Below are 17,252 nucleotides of genomic sequence, written 5' to 3' on the forward strand. Positions count from 1 at the left end.
CCCATTCAGCAGCAGCCACGGTGAATGTATGGTGAGAGTCAGGTTTGTTCACTCTTCACGTGTTGATCAGAGAGTGGTCAAGAAAGGAGACCGGACTTGCTCGCTCGTTATCTTTGTCTCAGGGCTGCTAGCGCTTGCACACTGAGGCCAGTTCAGATGGATGAAGGCTGTCGGCTGTTGACTCTGGGTTCTGCCCCCCTCAGCAGTTTGAAACCACTTCGGTTCTCAGCTGAATTTTCAGTTGCACAACTTTTATAGTCTTGGATGGCGTAAGAGGCGGAGAAAGCATACAGAGACCTTCAGTTGCCGTTGGGTGGAGTCTGTAACTAGGACAACTAGAATGATTGATTTCTCGCTGTCTTGGGTCTGCTGTACCCCCACCCCTCTCACGTACACTCAGTTTATCTTCTTTGTGTAATATACGATTGGTCGTGGTTCCATCATGGAATCCTTGCTGGGATGAGTAGCTGGAGGACTGGAATAATCAAATGATGGATTCATGTTGCTGCCAAGTATCCCAGAGAAAGGCAGCACTGCCTTACGTAGCAAGAGGCCTCTTTCTAGAAAGTACCTAACCTTCAACAGCTGCCCTGCTCTGCACCTGCCTGGGGATCCATGCTGTGTTTCTGCCAGCTTCATAGACTCTAGAGCTGTGGTGTGATGCGTAAGGAAGCACCTCGGAGAACATCTGGCAAAAACCCTCCCACTAGGGTCCTCCTGCTGGGTCTGTGCCATTTGTGTGTGGCTCCAAGGGAGCCTCCTTCACCTGAATAATTTATCAGGGAAGTCTTTCTTTTTTTTTTTAAATAAATGTATTTATTTTTGGCTGTGTTGGGTCTTCGTTGCTGTGCACAGGCTTTCTCTAGTTGCGGCGAGCGGGGGCTACTCTTCGTTGCGGTGCACGGGCTTCTCATTGCGGTGGCTCCTCTTGTTGCAGAGCACGGGCTCGAGGTGCGTGGGCTTGAGTAGTTGTGGCTTGAGGGCTCTAGAGCGCAGGCTCAGTAGTTGTGGCGCACGGGCTTCGTTGCTCCGCGGCATGTGGGATCCTCCCGGACCAGGGCTCGAACCCGTGTCCCCTGCATTAGCAGGTGGATTCTTAACCACTACACCACCAGGGAAGTCCGGGAAGTCTTTCTTGAACCTTGGAATGAATCAGGTCATGCCCCTCTCATTAGTGGAATTGCGTAACAGCTCACAGCCTCCTCTTGATATCAGCAATGACATGTCCACACTGTCCATGAAAGTCACCACGGTTCCTGCGTCATCTTACAACATCTGTAAGCTGAGAGGCGAGGAAATGCGCTATTTCTGTAGCTGAGTGTTGGGAAGGAAAACCTTTGATGTGCCCACTTTTCTCGTGCTTCCAGCTGTTCAGTAATTTCACATATCAGCATATGCTCACAGGAAATGGGGCGGCGAGACCTAAAGGTCTCAGTGGGTTCTGCTTTTTTAAAATTTTTTCCTCCATCTCCTATGTGTTTGGTTTTGTCTGAGGCATGTGTTCAAGGGCCGACTCTGGGCACTGGCCGTAAACAGCTGCTCGTATTCTCTTATCCTGCCGGTGAAGAGAGAGGCAGGGGGAAGGTGGGTGGCGCTGAGGATGAGGTGGCATTAACCAGGATTCGTGGTCTCGGTTTGAGCCGAGAACACGCCTTTGGCCTGAGGTTTCCTTAACTCTGCCGCCCTGCAAGAATGGTTCTTGATCCCCTGTGGGACCAGGAGAAGGGTGTGAGGTGCACCACCCACGGAGCCCAGAGAGGCTGCGGAATGGACTTTACCGCACGTGCTGCTCAGCACGATGTGGGCGGCACCTGCTCTGCCTGCCTTGGGAGACCATGACCCTGAGCGGTGCGTCAGCCCGTAACCCGGGCATTCCCAGCACCAAGCCTCTCCCTACCTCTGCGGTGCCCTGTTGGGAGTTCTCGCCCCTCCTGGGTGTCAGGGGTGTTTGCCTTAGCCCGCATTCTTCTGCATAAACTGTGTGTGTGTGTGAGACGGGCAGACGAGCCTCGCAGGGGACTCGGGTGACAAACTCTCTCAAGGACAGTGCCGGACGCAGGAGCATGGTTTAGGCCCATGCATCCCCCCCATAAGTGATCTCAGAACAGGCGTGTCTGTTTCCCCATTTACGGGGACCACGAGTGGCTCGGGACTGAAGGGGTCGTGGGATCAAAATAGAGGAAGAAGGGGGTCACTGCCTACATAAGGATAACTGCTGAGGCTGCCTTCTGCAGGCCGCCTCGCAGAAGATCGACGCGGGTGCTTTCGAAGGAAAGAGGGCTTGTCTCCCGGCCTGAAACCCTAGTTGTTGCTTCCACATCTCTGCCACCTTCTGTTTCCTTTGACAGCGGTCGTTGGGGAAGCCGTTGAAAGGTGCCCGTGACCCCTGCCTCATGCACACCTGTGGGTGAGGCCGTGGGAACGCTGCACTGAACCCCCTCGAGCACAGGGGAGTGGGTCAGCCACCCCAAGGGACAGGGACTGTGTCTTCTGCACTTCAGCCGCAGGGGAAGAGTCCAGAACAGGAGGAAATTCGGTTTGCATAGCCTTCTTTATTGAGACCACAGCAGGGTTCCATTTCACCACTTTTGGTCATGCCTCCCTGCAGGCTGTCCCCACAGAACTGTCCCCTAACAAACAGAAGAGCAGTTCACTCCCCCGTTTCCTTCTGCGTCACAACTGCCTTCCACCCGGCCTGTGGCTCAGCTCAGGTCTGCTTCCTGCGTCGTGCTCTTCTCCTTGGTATTGGTCCCTACTGATCCCCGTTACTGGAAGTAAGGAGGGTTTAACTCCGGCCAGGAAGGTGGAGAAGCCGTATGTTTCCCTATGGGATTCCCTGCAGCACCACCAGGCCCGGAGTGCTTGCCTCAGAATTAAAACATAGCAACAACCCAAGACAGATGTGATGACTCATTTCTGCTCCTAACTGCCAGTAGTTGATCCCTGATTAACTTCCTTGTCACGTTCGTAGAGGGTCTTTTTCACTGAGGTTTCCATCGGGAGTGTGTTTATTTCACTGCTTCTTTGTCAGCGGCGGTTCTCAGCTGGTGGCAGTCTTGCCTCCCAGGGGACATTTGGCAATGTCTGGAGACGTTGTGACCATCACAACACAAGGGCAAGGTGGGGGGTACTGGAATCTAGTGGGTACAGGCCAGGGACGCTGCTAAACATCCTACAGTCCACAGAACAGGCCCACAGCACAGAGTGAGCTGGCCCCAGGTGTCAGCAGCGCTCAGGCTGAGAAACACTGCTTGACAGCAGACCCTTGACCTTCACATCCCAAGACCTTCAGGCATCCCTGAATTCACAAATGCTTCTTGTACTAAATTTCCCCATAAAACTTTTTTTTTTTTGGCCGCGCCCCGCGGCTTGCGGGAACTTAGTTCCCCGACCGGGGATCGAACCCATGCCCCCTGCAGTGAAAGCGCAGAGTCCTAACCACTGGACCGCCAGGGAAGTCCCATCCCCATAAAACTTTTGGCTGAGAACCATCACTTTCTTAGGCCTCTTTGCTTTCTCTTAACTTCTGTCACGAGCCCATCACCAGGGCTGTTTTCCATAAAGAAGTAAGGTTCTGCCCTTCAAAGTGTTACAGCTTCTAAAAGCAATACGCAGAGAACAGGGCTGCCGGGAGATCAGACGTTAGGTCATCGACCAGGGCCTGGCCTCTTAGCGTCCTGCTTACGACCCTGCCTGTGACGTCGAACTCCCTGTCCCGTGCGCCAGGGCCCGGGAGTCCGCCTGCAGCCACGCTGGCCTCAGAGTTCCTGGAAAATGCCTCCCCCTCTCCCACCTGCCAGTGTCTTCCCCGGCCCTTTGCCTGGGTGGCTCCTGCTCGGCCCTCAGGTCCCGGCTTGAACGTCACCACGAGGCCGTCCTCTGCTTGAAGTGCTGACCCACTGTTCTTGGTCACGGCGCCCCTTCTTTCCTTCAGAGCGCTTCTCCGAGGCGGTAATCGTCGTTTGTCTTCTTGTCTGTGTCCTCCTGTCCGTCTTGCTCACTGTCAGTCCCTGGGCTCTGAGCACAGGGCCAGGACCGTGGAAGGCTCTCGGTAGCTGTGCAGTAAGTGAGCAAACGAGCCCACGCCTGGACGTACTCGCCTCAGAGCGCCGGTGATCGAAGTTAAACCCAACAAAGGGCAAAGTTAGTTTGTAGACGTTCCCATTTGTGAAAAGTCAATTCAGAAGGCCCGCTGTCACCCTCACATTTATTCTCATAACATCACCCTGGGCCAAGACGCCCGGCAGGGCAACCACATCATGGTTTTGTGATCCAGTCAGGAGCTAGAGGAAGACGATTCAAACTTGTCTTAATCCTTCTGGGATCTGCCTGGGGGATCAGAGTGAGACCGTGACGTTTAAAAGGGGCCGAAGACTGTCAGGTTCACGGCAGAGAGGGCCTGAGCCAGAGCCGTTGAGGACCCGCATCTTGAAGCCGTGTGCCAGGCGCCCCGAGAAATGCAGAGAGAAGAGAGTTGCAGGCTGTGACCGCAGCGAGCGTCAGATTTAATAGTGGGGAAAAGATAAACACATCAACGTCAAAAACCCAAACTAGGAAAAAAACAAACAAACCCAAACTATGGCGTAAGAAGTGCTTTTGCTCCAGGGCTTTGAGAGGGGGAGCAAGATGGGTTCGAGAGACTGGGAAGGGCTTTATGGTGGGACAAGCGTTTGAATGGGCCCCTCGTGGTGGGTGGGAGTTGAGGGGCTGGGTGGGAGGCACAAGGGCTTGGTGCCCTGTGTCAAGTGTACGTGGGCTCTGGGCAGAGCTGTTTCCTCTCTACAGGACGCCCTCCCGTTTGGCCAGCACTCACATGGCCAGTCGGCACCTGCCCGGAATCCTGTCCCTCCCTGTCAAGGGCCCCAGAATGGTAGCTGTTGCTCCCTATCTCTCGTCTTGTTTTTTAGATCTGACTGAGGCTGGTCTGAGAATGGGCCCTAATTTGTGTGTTTCTGATTAAGAATGCAGCACGTGGTTATCTTGAAAAAAATGTAAATACAGAAAAGTGCGTATTTCTCAGAAAGGGGAGGTGAAAACGAGCGATGGGTAGGTATTTCTGGTGTTTGTCTTCTCATGACCAGAAACAGGTGGCAAAGCAAACTGTAAGTTAGCCAGTTGAGTGGAGTACAGGGAGCCCCTGCTGGAACCTACTGTCATAGGCCAGGCCAGAAATGGTTCACTTGAATTGTAAATGGAATAGGAGTCAGAGGTACCCACAAAAGACTCTTCAGAAATAAAATCGCTAGCCCTGGGATATGGAGGGGAAGCGGGGAGCTGAGGCCACGCTGGGGTGCCCAGGTGGAGGTGACCAGCAGGCAGTTGGATTTGAGGTCTGCAGAAAGCCTTGCACTAAGAGAAATACCGTCTGCCATGATGGTTAACGCCTTGGGATTGAATGACGTTGCTGAGGAAAAGAAACGCAGAGAGAAAGAGAGACCGCTGACGTCAGAAGTGCAAGAAAGATTAAGTCCAAGAAAGCCGTTGGATTTGGCAAATAGGAGGTCATTGGTGATTTTTAAGAATGCAGTTTCAAAAGAGTTCTGGGGATGGAAACCACAAACTAGAGGAAGTCGGAAATGAAGGCGGAGGATATAGATGGCTCCTTCAAGGAGTTGGGCTGAGGGAAAGTGAGAGCGCGTTCGCGGTCAGAGGGGGAGAGAGCTAGGAGGAGGAGAGGATTCCAGAGAGAGCCGAGCCCAGCTCAGGTGCAGGGCTGAGCCTGTCAGGGAAGAGGAAGCAGCCGCGCTCCCCCAGACATGGGGAGGGGGGCAGAGGGGAGGCTGACACTGACTTCTGAGCTCAGAAGGAGCGAGGCTTGGGGAGCGCGTGTCAGGCGGTCTCCGTCCCCTCCGTAGCGTTGGAGGTGCAGCCTTCACGTGGGAGAGATGGGAGCCGTGGGTCTGGGACTTGGAGACTGAGGTTTGGAGCCTTTACGTGCGTGGGAAGTACTCGCAGGTCCACAGGGAGGAGTAAAGAGAGTCTGTTGCTGCCGGACCACAGCTGAAAAGACCATCTGTGGGGGGCTCACAGTTAGGATTTTTAAAAATTCCCAGGAGCCTTTAGCGGCTTTCTATTAGGGAGTCGAGGAGGCTGGGGCCCGGAGAGGTTAGAACGGGGAAGGTGTGGGGAGCTCGGGGCAGTGTGGGCTTTGAGCAACCAGCCGATTGTCAGTGAGGCCACCGTGGAGGTGGTGGCCTGGGTAGGGAGGGTTTGGGGGGACTGGACATCATGATGAAGACAAGGGCGGGTCAGTGGGAGTGCACAGGGTTGTAGGCGGCAGGGGCTTCAGGTCAGCGAAAGGGATTTCATGATCGAGGAGGGCCCGAGAAGGGAATGACCGTAATTAGCTGAGCTAGAGTCAAGTTGGTGTGAGTTAAGTTTAAAACCTGAAGTCAGTGACCCAGCAATTCCGCTGGGAGGTTGGTTGCCGGGGGAGAGGGGGAGGGGCTGCCGCTGAGTAGGGGGTTTCTCCGTGGGGTAATGAAATGAAACTAGATGGTGATGCTGGTTGCAGAACTTGTGGAAATACTGCAAGGCTGTGTGCTTGAAAAGGGGGAATTTTATGGCACGTGAATGATCCTTTTTTCTTTTCACCCCTGAAGTTAGTACGGGGCAGAGGACAGGAAAGGAAGCAGCATGTCCGGGACGTCCGGAAGGGCATTGGCAAGAACGGGCGGGGAGGAGGGTCAGGCCACGTGCTCAGTGGCCTTGGAAAAGTGGGAGTTTTTTGGGGGGTCAGCGCTATGGGTTGATCCGTGTGCCGGGTACCCCAGACGTGACGGCCCGTCCTCAGGAAACCTGCAGTCCGGTTGAGCCCAGAGCTATCATCTGAGACACGGCTCTGAATAATACGCACTGATGAGGGGATGGGGCTGATGACAGCCAAAGTGGAGAATCAAACCCAACGCCAGAGACATTTTGAAAAGACTGATGGAAGCCGGGCCTTCAGTCTTCCAGGTGTTCACATTTGGCTCCCAGCGGCCAGCTGCAGATCCCGCCTCCCTGGAACCTGGGTGGAACCCTCCCTGCTTACCTGATCGCCTGCCTGAGGCCTGGCCTCCCGGCCTCCACGGTTTTGCCGTTGCCCAGGGTCCCCCTTGGGAGCCGTTCGGGGGTGAGGTTCGATAATTTCTGGGCTTGAATGTCACCTCTCTCGCTTCCAGGTTGGACTGGTGTATATGTTTAACCTCATCGTGGGCACCGGTGCGCTCACCATGCCCAAGGCCTTTGCCGCGGCCGGGTGGCTCGTCAGCCTGGTTCTGTTGGTGTTCCTGGGCTTCATGAGGTAAGAGGCCACCCCCGGGGAGCTGGGGGCAGAGCTGGGGGAGGCTGCCCAGGAAGCCCGAGCTCTCTCCGTCAGTGTGGGGGAAGAATTCTGTGGTGAGGGAATCCTAACAGCTGCCTGGAGCCAGGAAAGGAGGCCCAGAGGTCTCAGGGGCTCGCTCTGATGGAGCGGTTGTCCACCCCCAGTCACTGAGAAGTGAAGACCTCCAGTTAGGCCGTGGGGTGTCTCACCGTGGGGCTCATGTGTTTCTTACCCAGCTGCTTTGCCTCCGCTGTTGTACCCTTTCTCAATGGACAATTAGATGGACGCTGAGTAGTGAAGATAACAAGTGTAGAGTACAGTTAGGTGATGAGTGATAAGGGGAAACGTACAGCGAGGTGAGGGGCTCAGGAGCCTGGGGTGGCCGCGGTTTGAAGTACGTGGTCCATGGCCATGGAGGGCAGCAGACTGGAAGGACGAAGGAGGGGGCACTAGTGGAGGAATGAAACAGTTTAGTAGCTGAAATGAGTTAAGGCCTAGAGGAGGCTGTACAGGATGGGAAAACACCCGTGTTTTTCAGTTGCTTCCCACGTTTTCTTCTGGGGGGTTTGTGGCCAGCCTCGAGGGACTGTTGGCTCCTTACGTACTGCGAGCCCTGGTGACCGACAGCCCCAGAAGTCCTTGTCCTTCTGTGACCCTGCAGTCCCCTTCAGCGCAGGCAGCCACCTGAACGGGAAGTGATTACTGGGGGCCCCCAGCTAGGGGCCGCCACGCCCCAACCTCGCTCAACCCATCTGCGTTCAGACATGGCTTTGTGCAGCCTGGAGAAGCCTCTTTACGCCTTAAGATTGATTTTAGTTTTACTTCCCAAAAGAAGGGGAAATCTGAAGCCCTTAAAACGGTCACTTAGGCAAGGTAGTGAGAAACCTTTCTAGGAGGTGCTGCAGTGGCCGGAGTGGGAGTTTCAGAGACGGCTGCCCCACCCGTACCGAGATGGAGTGGGTGTGGGTTAACCTCTGTGTCGTTCCCCCCCACCCCCCAGCCACCTGACTCCTGGGCCAGGCAGCCAGCCTGCAGCAGGTGACAGCGCCCGAGGCAGGGGCTTGGGGTCGAGTCTGGCGGCAGAGCCTGCCGGGTGGCTTCAAGAAACAGATGCATGGAAACAGATGCATGTTCCACCCCGGGTCGTTTCAGCAAGGACGGAGTCATTCCTCAGGCTTTATCAGCAGGAAAGCGGCCCTCCCCTGTACTACCGGCTGCTAGGGAGAGCCCTCCCGCTCTCATCCGTGTCTCTCCCATTTCCTTAAGTAAAGACGATTTTTCACTCTAGTCTGACTTCTCAGCAAACGTCTGGTGCCACCTCCCAATTTCCCTTTTCGGACCAGATTATTAGGAAATTAAAATGTGAACATATTTTAATTTATTAATACGTTTTAATTTATTAAATATATTAATTTATTAGTATATTTTAACTTAGTAATACGTTGTTTATTGGGACTTCCCTGGCGGCGCAGTGGTTAAGACTCCACACTCACAGTGCAGGGGACCCGGGTTTGATCCCTGGTCAGGGGACTAGATCCCACATGCATGCCGCAACTAAGAGTTCGCCTGCCACAACTAAGGAGCCCACAAGCTGCAACTAAGGAGCCCACCTGCTGCAACGAAGACCCAGCGCAACCAAATTAATTAATATTTTAAAAAATACATTATGCATTAATATATTGTAGTTTATTTTAATAACTAATATTGAAGTAACAGTTACTTTAATACTAAACAGATTATTAGGAAAGTAAAGGTACCCCCCGAAAAAAGGAGGGGATGATTCCAGAGCCAAGTGTCCTTTTCAATTATTATTATTTTTTTTTAAATTAATTAATTTTTTTTTTTTTCTTGAAATTAATTTATTTTATTTTGGGCTGCATTGGGTCTTCGCTGCTGCGCGCGGGCTTTCTCTAGTTGCAGCAAGTGGGGGCTACTCTTCGTTGCGGTACGCGGGCTTCTCATAGCGGTGGCTTCTCTTTTTGTGGAGCATGGACTCTAGGTGCACAGGCTTCAGTAGTTGTGGCACACGGGCTCAGTAGTTGTGGCACACGGGCTTAGCTGCTCCGCGGCATGTGGGATCTTCCCAGACCAGGGCTCGAACCCATGTCCCCTGCATTGGCAGGAGGATTCTTAACCACTGTGCCACCAGGGAAGTCCCCCTTTTCAATTATATCCACACCTGTGCTCCGTCCATTAGTGTGTGTAGCTGGGGGTTGACCGCTTGGCTAGCGAGGAGAAGTGAGAGCTGCCTGCTGCCCCTCCCAGAAGCTCTGGGAGGGCCCCCTTGTGGACCAGTCTCCTCTTCCCAGCTTAGAGCATTACCTGGTGTCCGTCCTCCCATCTCTCCCACCTCTGCCCCCCGACAGGCCCCTTCTGGGGAGCAGTACCACCTTGCCCCCCCGGGCAAGGGAGCACCTCTCCCCCAGGCTCATTCTCCCTCCTTCCCATCAGCTTACTTCACACCCTTCTCTCCAGTGCACTGGAAATACATTCTAAGTATAGACAGATGTCAGGAAGAGCACAAGAGGCACCGCGTATTCACACATGCTTTTTTATCAGGTCAGACCCATCTCAGAAGTTGCCGTCCCTTCCTCAGGAGAGAGAATGCTTTGGGCTTACTGGTCGGGTCAGGTCTTAAATGGCTTTTCCTTTTATTTTGTACCTTCTCCAAACTCCTCCCTGCCTTTCGCAGTTAACACGTGGCCTTCCCTTGCAGTTTTGTGACAACTACCTTTGTGGTGGAGGCCATGGCAGCAGCCAACGCTCAGCTCCGCTGGAAGAGAATGGAAACCCATCAGGTGTGTGTGCTGCTCCTGGCTCCAGGCAGTGCCCCCAGGCAATCGTGTGCAAAGAGGTGGCGCTCAGCAGCCAGTCCTCTCCCTCCCGACGCCTGGAGGGCTCCTGACCACAGCGCGGCTCCAGGACCCCAGCCCAGAGCTGAAGTTCACAGCCATGTCAACTTACGGCACAAACGCAGTCTCTGCTCTTATAACATCCCCTTGTTGGTCCCTCCTACCCCGGCCTTGAGCTGGCTCAGTCATTCTGAACCTTTATACCCAGGAACTGTGCCGCAGCTTCTCCCTCCCCGTGTGTCTGACCCTCTAATGTGACAGCAGGGAAGTGTTGAAAGCTTCCTAATCAGGTACCTTCTAGAGGAAGGTAGCGAGGAAGGTAGAAAGGAAGCAGGCTGTCCATTGGCCGCCCCGGGGGTTGCTGTAGAGCTGTGTGCCCTCTGTTTCCTTGTTTGTTCTCATCCGCCCTGTGCCCCCCCCCTCCCCAGGAGGAGGAAGACGATGGCTCCTCCACGGCCTCCGACAGTGATGTTCTCACCCAGGACAACGACGCGCGGGCAGAGAAGCGGCCCATCCTGTCTGTGCGTAAGTCCTGGGGTTCTGGGCTGGCCCGTGCTTCCCTCTGGTTCACGGGCTTTCCCTTACTCGTGGAGAGGGCCCCAGGGACTCCCTACAGAGACGCTGTGGCATTTACCGCCTGAGGGTTGAGCCGAGGACGGCACCATGGGACAGTAGAGCAGAGCACCGGCCCTGCTGTCTCCGCTGCTAACTGGCGCGTGCAGCTTGGGGAAGTCCCTTCACCTCGGCCCCTGGAAGCTCAAGTAAATGTCAGTTCTCTGACTCTGTCCTTCCTCCTATCCCAACACACACACACACACACACACACACACGTGCACACGCGCCCTCATGCACACTCACACGTGCGCGCACACACGCTTGCACGCTCACACACTCAGCCTCACACACTCACTAACACACACATACTCCCACACGCGCACACGTGCCCTCACGCACACACTCACACACGCTTGCACGCCCACACACGCTCACACACACACTCAGCCACACACCCACACACGCACACACTCCAGTTGCGCCAGGGCGAAGCATCCCAGCCTTCCCTCTCACCCCACAGTGAGCACCCCTGGGATCCCTTTCTATAGACGATTTATTTATTTACTTATTTATGTATTTATTTACTTATTTAATTTAGTCTATTTATTTATGGCCGTGCCGCATGGCATGCAGGATCTTAGTTCCCCAACCAGGGATCAAACTCACACCCCCTGCAGTGCAAGTGTGGAGTCCGAACCACTGGACCGCCAGGGAAGTCCCTCTAGATATTTCAAAATGTTTCAAGCAGGAAGCATTAGGAAAACTTTTCTCAGGAGTTTGAACCCGTTGGGATGTCATTATTCTGGAGAATTCAGTGAACTCAGCACCCCTTCTAAGAGCTTTTCCTTGTGAGAGATAAAAACAAAAACCACTTCCTCTTTCTTCTTGGTTCCACAGAGAGGCATGGATCTCCAAACCTTTTTGAGATCACAGACCGGGTGGAGATGGGGCAGATGGCCTCCATGTTCTTCAATAAAGGTGGGAGTGCTTTCTCCAGGTGGGGCACGGGCAGGGGCAGAGCTGGTGCCTTCTTGGGGGCCGGGGCAGCCGGAGCGGGGGTTCCGCCTCAACTAGGGACGGGGCAGGCGAGGTGGGGGAGCAGATCCTCAACCCGGAGACCGCCTTGCTGAGAGACGTGAACCACTTCATGGTTTTTCCTGGATTCCTGCCCGCTCGTCAGCGTGTCAGGAATAAAGAAGCAGCTGCTTAGCGACTACAGCTCACACAGGTTGAGAGTCCCAAGCAGCTTTCCAAGGAAGGAAGCCAGTGGAGGCAGCTGGTGGTTCTGTGCCTCTTGCTCGATTACTTCTGACTTGTCTTCTCTTTTCTTCTGGACTGTTCTGTTTAGGACAGGACAGAGCAACCACCTTGTGACAGGTGTGTGTGTGTCTGTCTGTCTGCCTGCGTGTCTGTGTGTGTGTCTGCGTGTCTTCCTGGTGGCCAGGACACAGCAACCACCTTGTGACAGTAGGGGTGTGTGTGTGTGTCTGTGTGTCTTCCTGGTGGCCAGCAGAGGGTGCTAGGAGCCCACGCTCAGGACTGCTGTCTGGACTCTGCGCATGTAATCGTGACCTCTCCGTGTGCTCCACCTGCGGCTTGGTGGGATCAAAGGATAGCACCCAGCTCGGGTGCTGCCTTGTTGGTTCCGGCAACAATAGCTTAGACCTCCGTTCCAAATCTTGTTCTTTTGGAAGATGAGCTATTTAGGGTTTAGTTTTTTAAAATGTTCGATCCTTCACAGAAAGTCAGACACATCTCAAAAAATCCTTGACCTTGCAGTTACCTTGGGAGATTTTGTGCCCCTTCGTCAAAGCCCCTGTTTGCAGAGGGGAGCGTCTCCCTTGGTTCTTTCCTGTCTTAAATGTGGCCGCACTAAGTTAGAGCCGAGGGGGATTGTGGAAACTAGAATCTAGAATCTTCTCAATGGCTTCTTAGGACATCCGGCGGTCCGTTTATCACCATGGTGTGATGTGACAGAAGATCCTGATTGAGGTTGCCTCGGGGTCTGCCTCCCTCCGTCCTCCCCACCAGACCGGCCTCACTGAGGGTTCTCAGAATTTATCAAAACCAGATTGGGGGCTTCCCTCGTGGCACAGTGGTTAAGAATCTGCCTGCCAATGCAGGGGACACGGGTTTGAGCCCTGGTCTGGGAAGATCCCACATGCCGCGGAGCAGCTAAGCCCGTGCGCCACAACTACTGAGCCTGTGCTCTAGAGCCCACGAGCCACAACTGCTGAGCCCATGTGCCACAACCACTGAAGCCCGTGTGCCTAGGGCCCGTGCTCCGCAACAAGAGAAGCCACCACAGTGAGAGGCCCACGCACCACAATGAAGAGTGGCCCCCACTTGCCGCAATTAGAGAAGGCCCGCGCGCAGCAACAAAAACCCAACACAGCCAAAGATAAATAAGTAAAAATAAATATACTTATTAAAAAAAACCAGATTGGTTGTGTCTGGCGCACTTCTGTGCTTTTCCTTTGTTCCGTTTCTATCTCTCCCCGTCTCGTTAGACTCAGATCAGAGAAGCAAACATTCCCTTCTGGCTGCTGCACAGCCTCCTCCCAAATGCAAGCTTCTGAAATAAAATGCACGTTGGAGGGGGGACACATACCTCTTAAACGTCCTTCCTAATTTTCATGTTTCACAGTCCGCCCTGATTTCTTTAAGAATTCTAGGAACTTGTGGTTTTGTTTTGGTTTTTTATTTATTTATTTATTTTTGGCTGTATTGGGTTTTCATTGCTACGTGCAGGCTTTGTCTAGTTGTGGCGAGCGGGGGCTACTCTTAGTTGCAGTGCGCGGGCTTCTCATTGCAGTGACTTCTCTTGTTGTGGAGCACGGGCTCTAGGCGCGCGGGCTCAGTAGTGTGGCTCGCGGGCTCTAGAGCACAGGTTCAGTAGTCGCGGTGCACGGGCTTAGTTGCTCCGCGGCACATGGGGTCTTCCCGGACCAGGGCTCGAACCCGTGTCCCCTGCATTGGCAGGCGGATTCTTAACCCCTGCGCCACCAGGGAAGCCCTGGTTTTGTTTTGTCTTTGTGTGTGTGTGTGTGTATGTGTGTGTGTGTGCCCCACAGACTAGACTCCTAGTTTACCCAAATCTGATAGAAAATAAACACGTTCGTACAAGAGCAGCTCAGCCTTAAAGGATGCTCTCTTCCCACCTGCTCCTGGGTTTCTCAGGCTCACCACTAGAGCTGTGTGACTGGGTCCTTCTTCATTGCAGGGCCTGCCCTGTGTGTTGTAGGATGTTGAGTAGCATCCCTGGCTTCTACCCACTAGTCGTCGGTAGCACCACCCAGTCGTGACAATCAAAAAGGTCCTCAGACTTTGCCAAATATCCCCGGTAGGGGGTGGGGGACAAAATCACCCCCTGTTGAAACCACTGCTCGGCTCTATCCTAATTCATAGACCGTCACCTTCACCTTTGGGAGGGCTGCCACACTCCACACAAGTCTCCCTTGGGGTCCAGACTCCGTCCTTGTAATGAGAAATGCCAGTCCTGGTCATTGCCGTCCTCAAGGAAGTTCATTGATCCTCCCACTTTGTGTCTCGTAATGAAATTTATTGATCAGGGAGGGCCAGTGACAGTTTTATAAACAGCGGACATGAGTCCATGGCAGGTGGAGAAAAGGATGGGAGTGGGGAGGGGCAGTGCCTCCCTGCAGGAGCCACGGCTCAGAGCGAAAAGATGAGCGGGGGCTGGGCTCGGAGCCTGGGGGTGAGTGGCAGCTACGCCAGGGGCCACTGAGCTTGGACATCCAGGGTTCTTTCAAGAACTATATCTTACGAGTCTTTTCCGCCTAGGCTCCTAGGAGCAGAGCCGACCTCAAATAGCCCAGGAGGAACATGGCCCTGGCTTTCCCCCGGGACCTAGAGGCTCATCTGAGCCACCTGGATTAGAAGGGAACTGTCACTTCATTTTTCTTTCTGTTCTCGGAGACTCCAGCAGCTTAAGATCAATGAAACCAAAACCAAGCAATCAGTCTGAATGGGAGTTTGAGACTGGCCGTCTGGGGCCACGACCCTGAGGTTTTAGGGCCCAGAGGCTTTTTTCAGCATTTTTACCCCGATCTTCATAGCTGGAATCACGTATGGAATTTAGCACTGGCTGAATTCTTCTCACTGCACAGGGTTAGAGACGGTCAGGGACTTGCCAGGGTCAGGAGAAGAGGCCGATGGGATGAAGACCAGAGCCTGAGTTCCCGCCTGCCAGTCCAGGCCCCTCCTGGAGGGAGAGGGGACCAAGGTTTGCCTCTGCAGAGGGAGCTTCCTCGTCCCATGCCTTCCAAAGTCAGCATCCTCCCCTGCAGACGCTTCCTGTACGGAGGGAAGTGCGCCATCCCACTCCTGCCACCGTCTCCGTCCCCAGCGCCCCAGGCCACCCTTCTTCCTCTAGGGTGCTTGGTGACGGGCCACATTCAGAACGAGGCACTTGGTCTTTGGAAATCAAGAGCTTTTCACCCTCCTGATTTCAGCTTCCGGAGCTGGGCCACTTCCTGTTCTCTTCTTTTCAGTCTCTCAGTCTTTCATCTTAGAGCCCTGTGTGCGGCTGCAAAGGAGGCCCTGGTCCAGGCAAGCCCGGGGGTTCAGGCCCTGACTCAGGCCATCCCTCCCTCTCCCCTCCGGGCAGCTCGTCCCGAGCGCGAAGACGCCTCCAGGTCCTCCCTGGCGAGTCCACGCCCCACACTCACCCTGGATGCAGAACCTCTCTGATCCTGTCCCGCTCACCACCGGGCGACAGTCTCGAGCAGATATGTCTCCCGCCAGCATCTCAGTGTCGGTAGCCAGAATGAGAAACAGGACTTGGGGGTTGTTTTCCCACTCTGCTTGGAGAACGAAAGCCGTGGATGAGGTAGAGCTGTAGTCATCAAAAAAGCAGGCCGGCTTCTCCCTGTGGCTCCCTGACCGATGGTTTTGTTGCTTTCAGTGGGGGTCAACCTGTTCTATTTCTGCATCATCATCTACCTGTACGGGGACCTGGCCATCTATGCTGCCGCCGTGCCCTTCTCTCTCATGCAGGTGACCTGGTGAGTGTCCCCCCTGCCCCCCACACCAGCTGCAGCCAGAGGGGCTTCCTAGGGCAGTCGGGGCAGTGTTTTCTCAGGGTAGAAGCCCAACACCAAGCGAGTCCATCATGTCTGAGGCCCTTTTCTGCACGCATCACAGCCAGCTGTGCGTCCTGGCCTTCGGAGACACACAGCTCACCGCTGACCCCATCCCTGCCCCGCTGGGAAGGTGACTGGGATTCCCACCAGTCGCCGGGAAACAGTGCAGCAGGAATAAGGAATAAGGTGCCTGCCCCCAGAGACAGAAAAACGTGGCTTGTGGAGAGTCGGAGCGTGGAACCTGAAGCTGCAGCTGGGGGGGGGGGGGGGCGCGGCAGTTGCCCCTGATCAGTAAGGGCAGGTTCTCTCTGCTCCCGGCCAGGCAGGGAGGCCCACACTGAGCCATTGTTCTCTCTATCAGCAGCGCCGTGGGCAACGACTCCTGCGGAGTGGAGGCCGAGGCCAAGTACAACGACACGGACCCGTGCTGGGGGCCCCTGCACCGCGTGGACGCCTACCGCATCTACCTGGTGAGTGGTTTCGCAGGCTGGCCCGGGGGACCAGGGGCCTGGGAGCCGCCCGCCTGCACTCTCGGCTAGAACCTTCCCCAGAGAGGAGAGTCTGCACAGCCCCACAGCCTGGCTAATGACTGGGGCTTTGGTCCCGGGCAGAAAGTGGATCACGTGGCTACAGTGCCAGCCCCAGCGCGTCCCGGCCAGCGGGCTTCCATCGTGTGTGGTTTGGAGTTGGCATTGGCGTTGGTGCCAGCTCCAGGGCCGTGAACTCTTCTAAACTCATCTAGGGGTTTGAAGGGCATGCTTATCAAAGCCCTGTAAGAGGGCCAGGGCTGGCTTTCCGGAAACTTTCCCTGTTTTGACCTTGCTCCCGGCCAGCCCAGGAGCACGTGAGTGGATGCCGGGGTTGCTGGCTAGGCAGGCGGGACTGAGCCATCTCACGGCTGACCCCAGGTACAGACAGCTCTCCAGATCAGGAGGGATCAGCCCAGCTCGCTCCCAGTCTCCCCTGCTCCTCACAGACAAGGGAAGAAGATGAATGTCCAGGCTCCGTCTTGAGTGCTTTGTGCTGGGGGCGGGCCGGGGGTGGGCGGAGGGGGGAATTGGAGCTGAATAACGCGTCCCACGGGTCTCGGGGAATAAGACGCAAAACCAGAGGCAGGTGTCTGTCTGCCTGCTTTGCAGGCGCGACTCAGAAATGGTTCCCTTTCGCCTGTGCGGTGTCTGTTAATACTCTCTGCTTCCTCCTGGCCCTCCTCAGCCCTGACACGGATTTAGGTACATTAGGCGACACACAGCTTGACACGCGGCCACTTAGCTGCTGCGAAGCGGGACGCGGGACACGGGAGAGCCGGCCTCGCCGGGAGGCTCAGGGTGTCGGCCTCTTGACTTGATTATCCCTATCCTGGCAGAGCTTCCCGCGGCCCGCCACCTGTGTTATGCGGCTCTGAATTTGTTAACCCCAAGGACAGCGGAATGG

General features: G+C 55.0%; 1 protein-coding gene across 2 annotated transcripts in view; it reads left to right on the plus strand.

The window, feature by feature from the left end:
• Positions 1 to 17,252, plus strand: part of TMEM104 (transmembrane protein 104) — a 57,594-nt gene that overhangs the window by 945 nt on the left and 39,397 nt on the right. Inside the window, exons 3-8 of one of the 2 annotated variants that reach the window (XM_030837565.2) lie at positions 7,164 to 7,285; positions 10,023 to 10,104; positions 10,587 to 10,683; positions 11,611 to 11,691; positions 15,641 to 15,740; positions 16,180 to 16,288. In XM_030837565.2, the coding sequence (XP_030693425.2) occupies positions 7,164 to 7,285; positions 10,023 to 10,104; positions 10,587 to 10,683; positions 11,611 to 11,691; positions 15,641 to 15,740; positions 16,180 to 16,288 (591 nt within the window). The remainder of the gene's footprint in view (positions 1 to 7,163; positions 7,286 to 10,022; positions 10,105 to 10,586; positions 10,684 to 11,610; positions 11,692 to 15,640; positions 15,741 to 16,179; positions 16,289 to 17,252) is intronic. The other variant, XM_030837566.2, reaches the window with a different exon arrangement.

The sequence above is a fragment of the Globicephala melas genome, chromosome 20 (assembly GCF_963455315.2).
Source record: "Globicephala melas chromosome 20, mGloMel1.2, whole genome shotgun sequence".
Lineage (NCBI taxonomy): Eukaryota > Metazoa > Chordata > Mammalia > Artiodactyla > Delphinidae > Globicephala > Globicephala melas.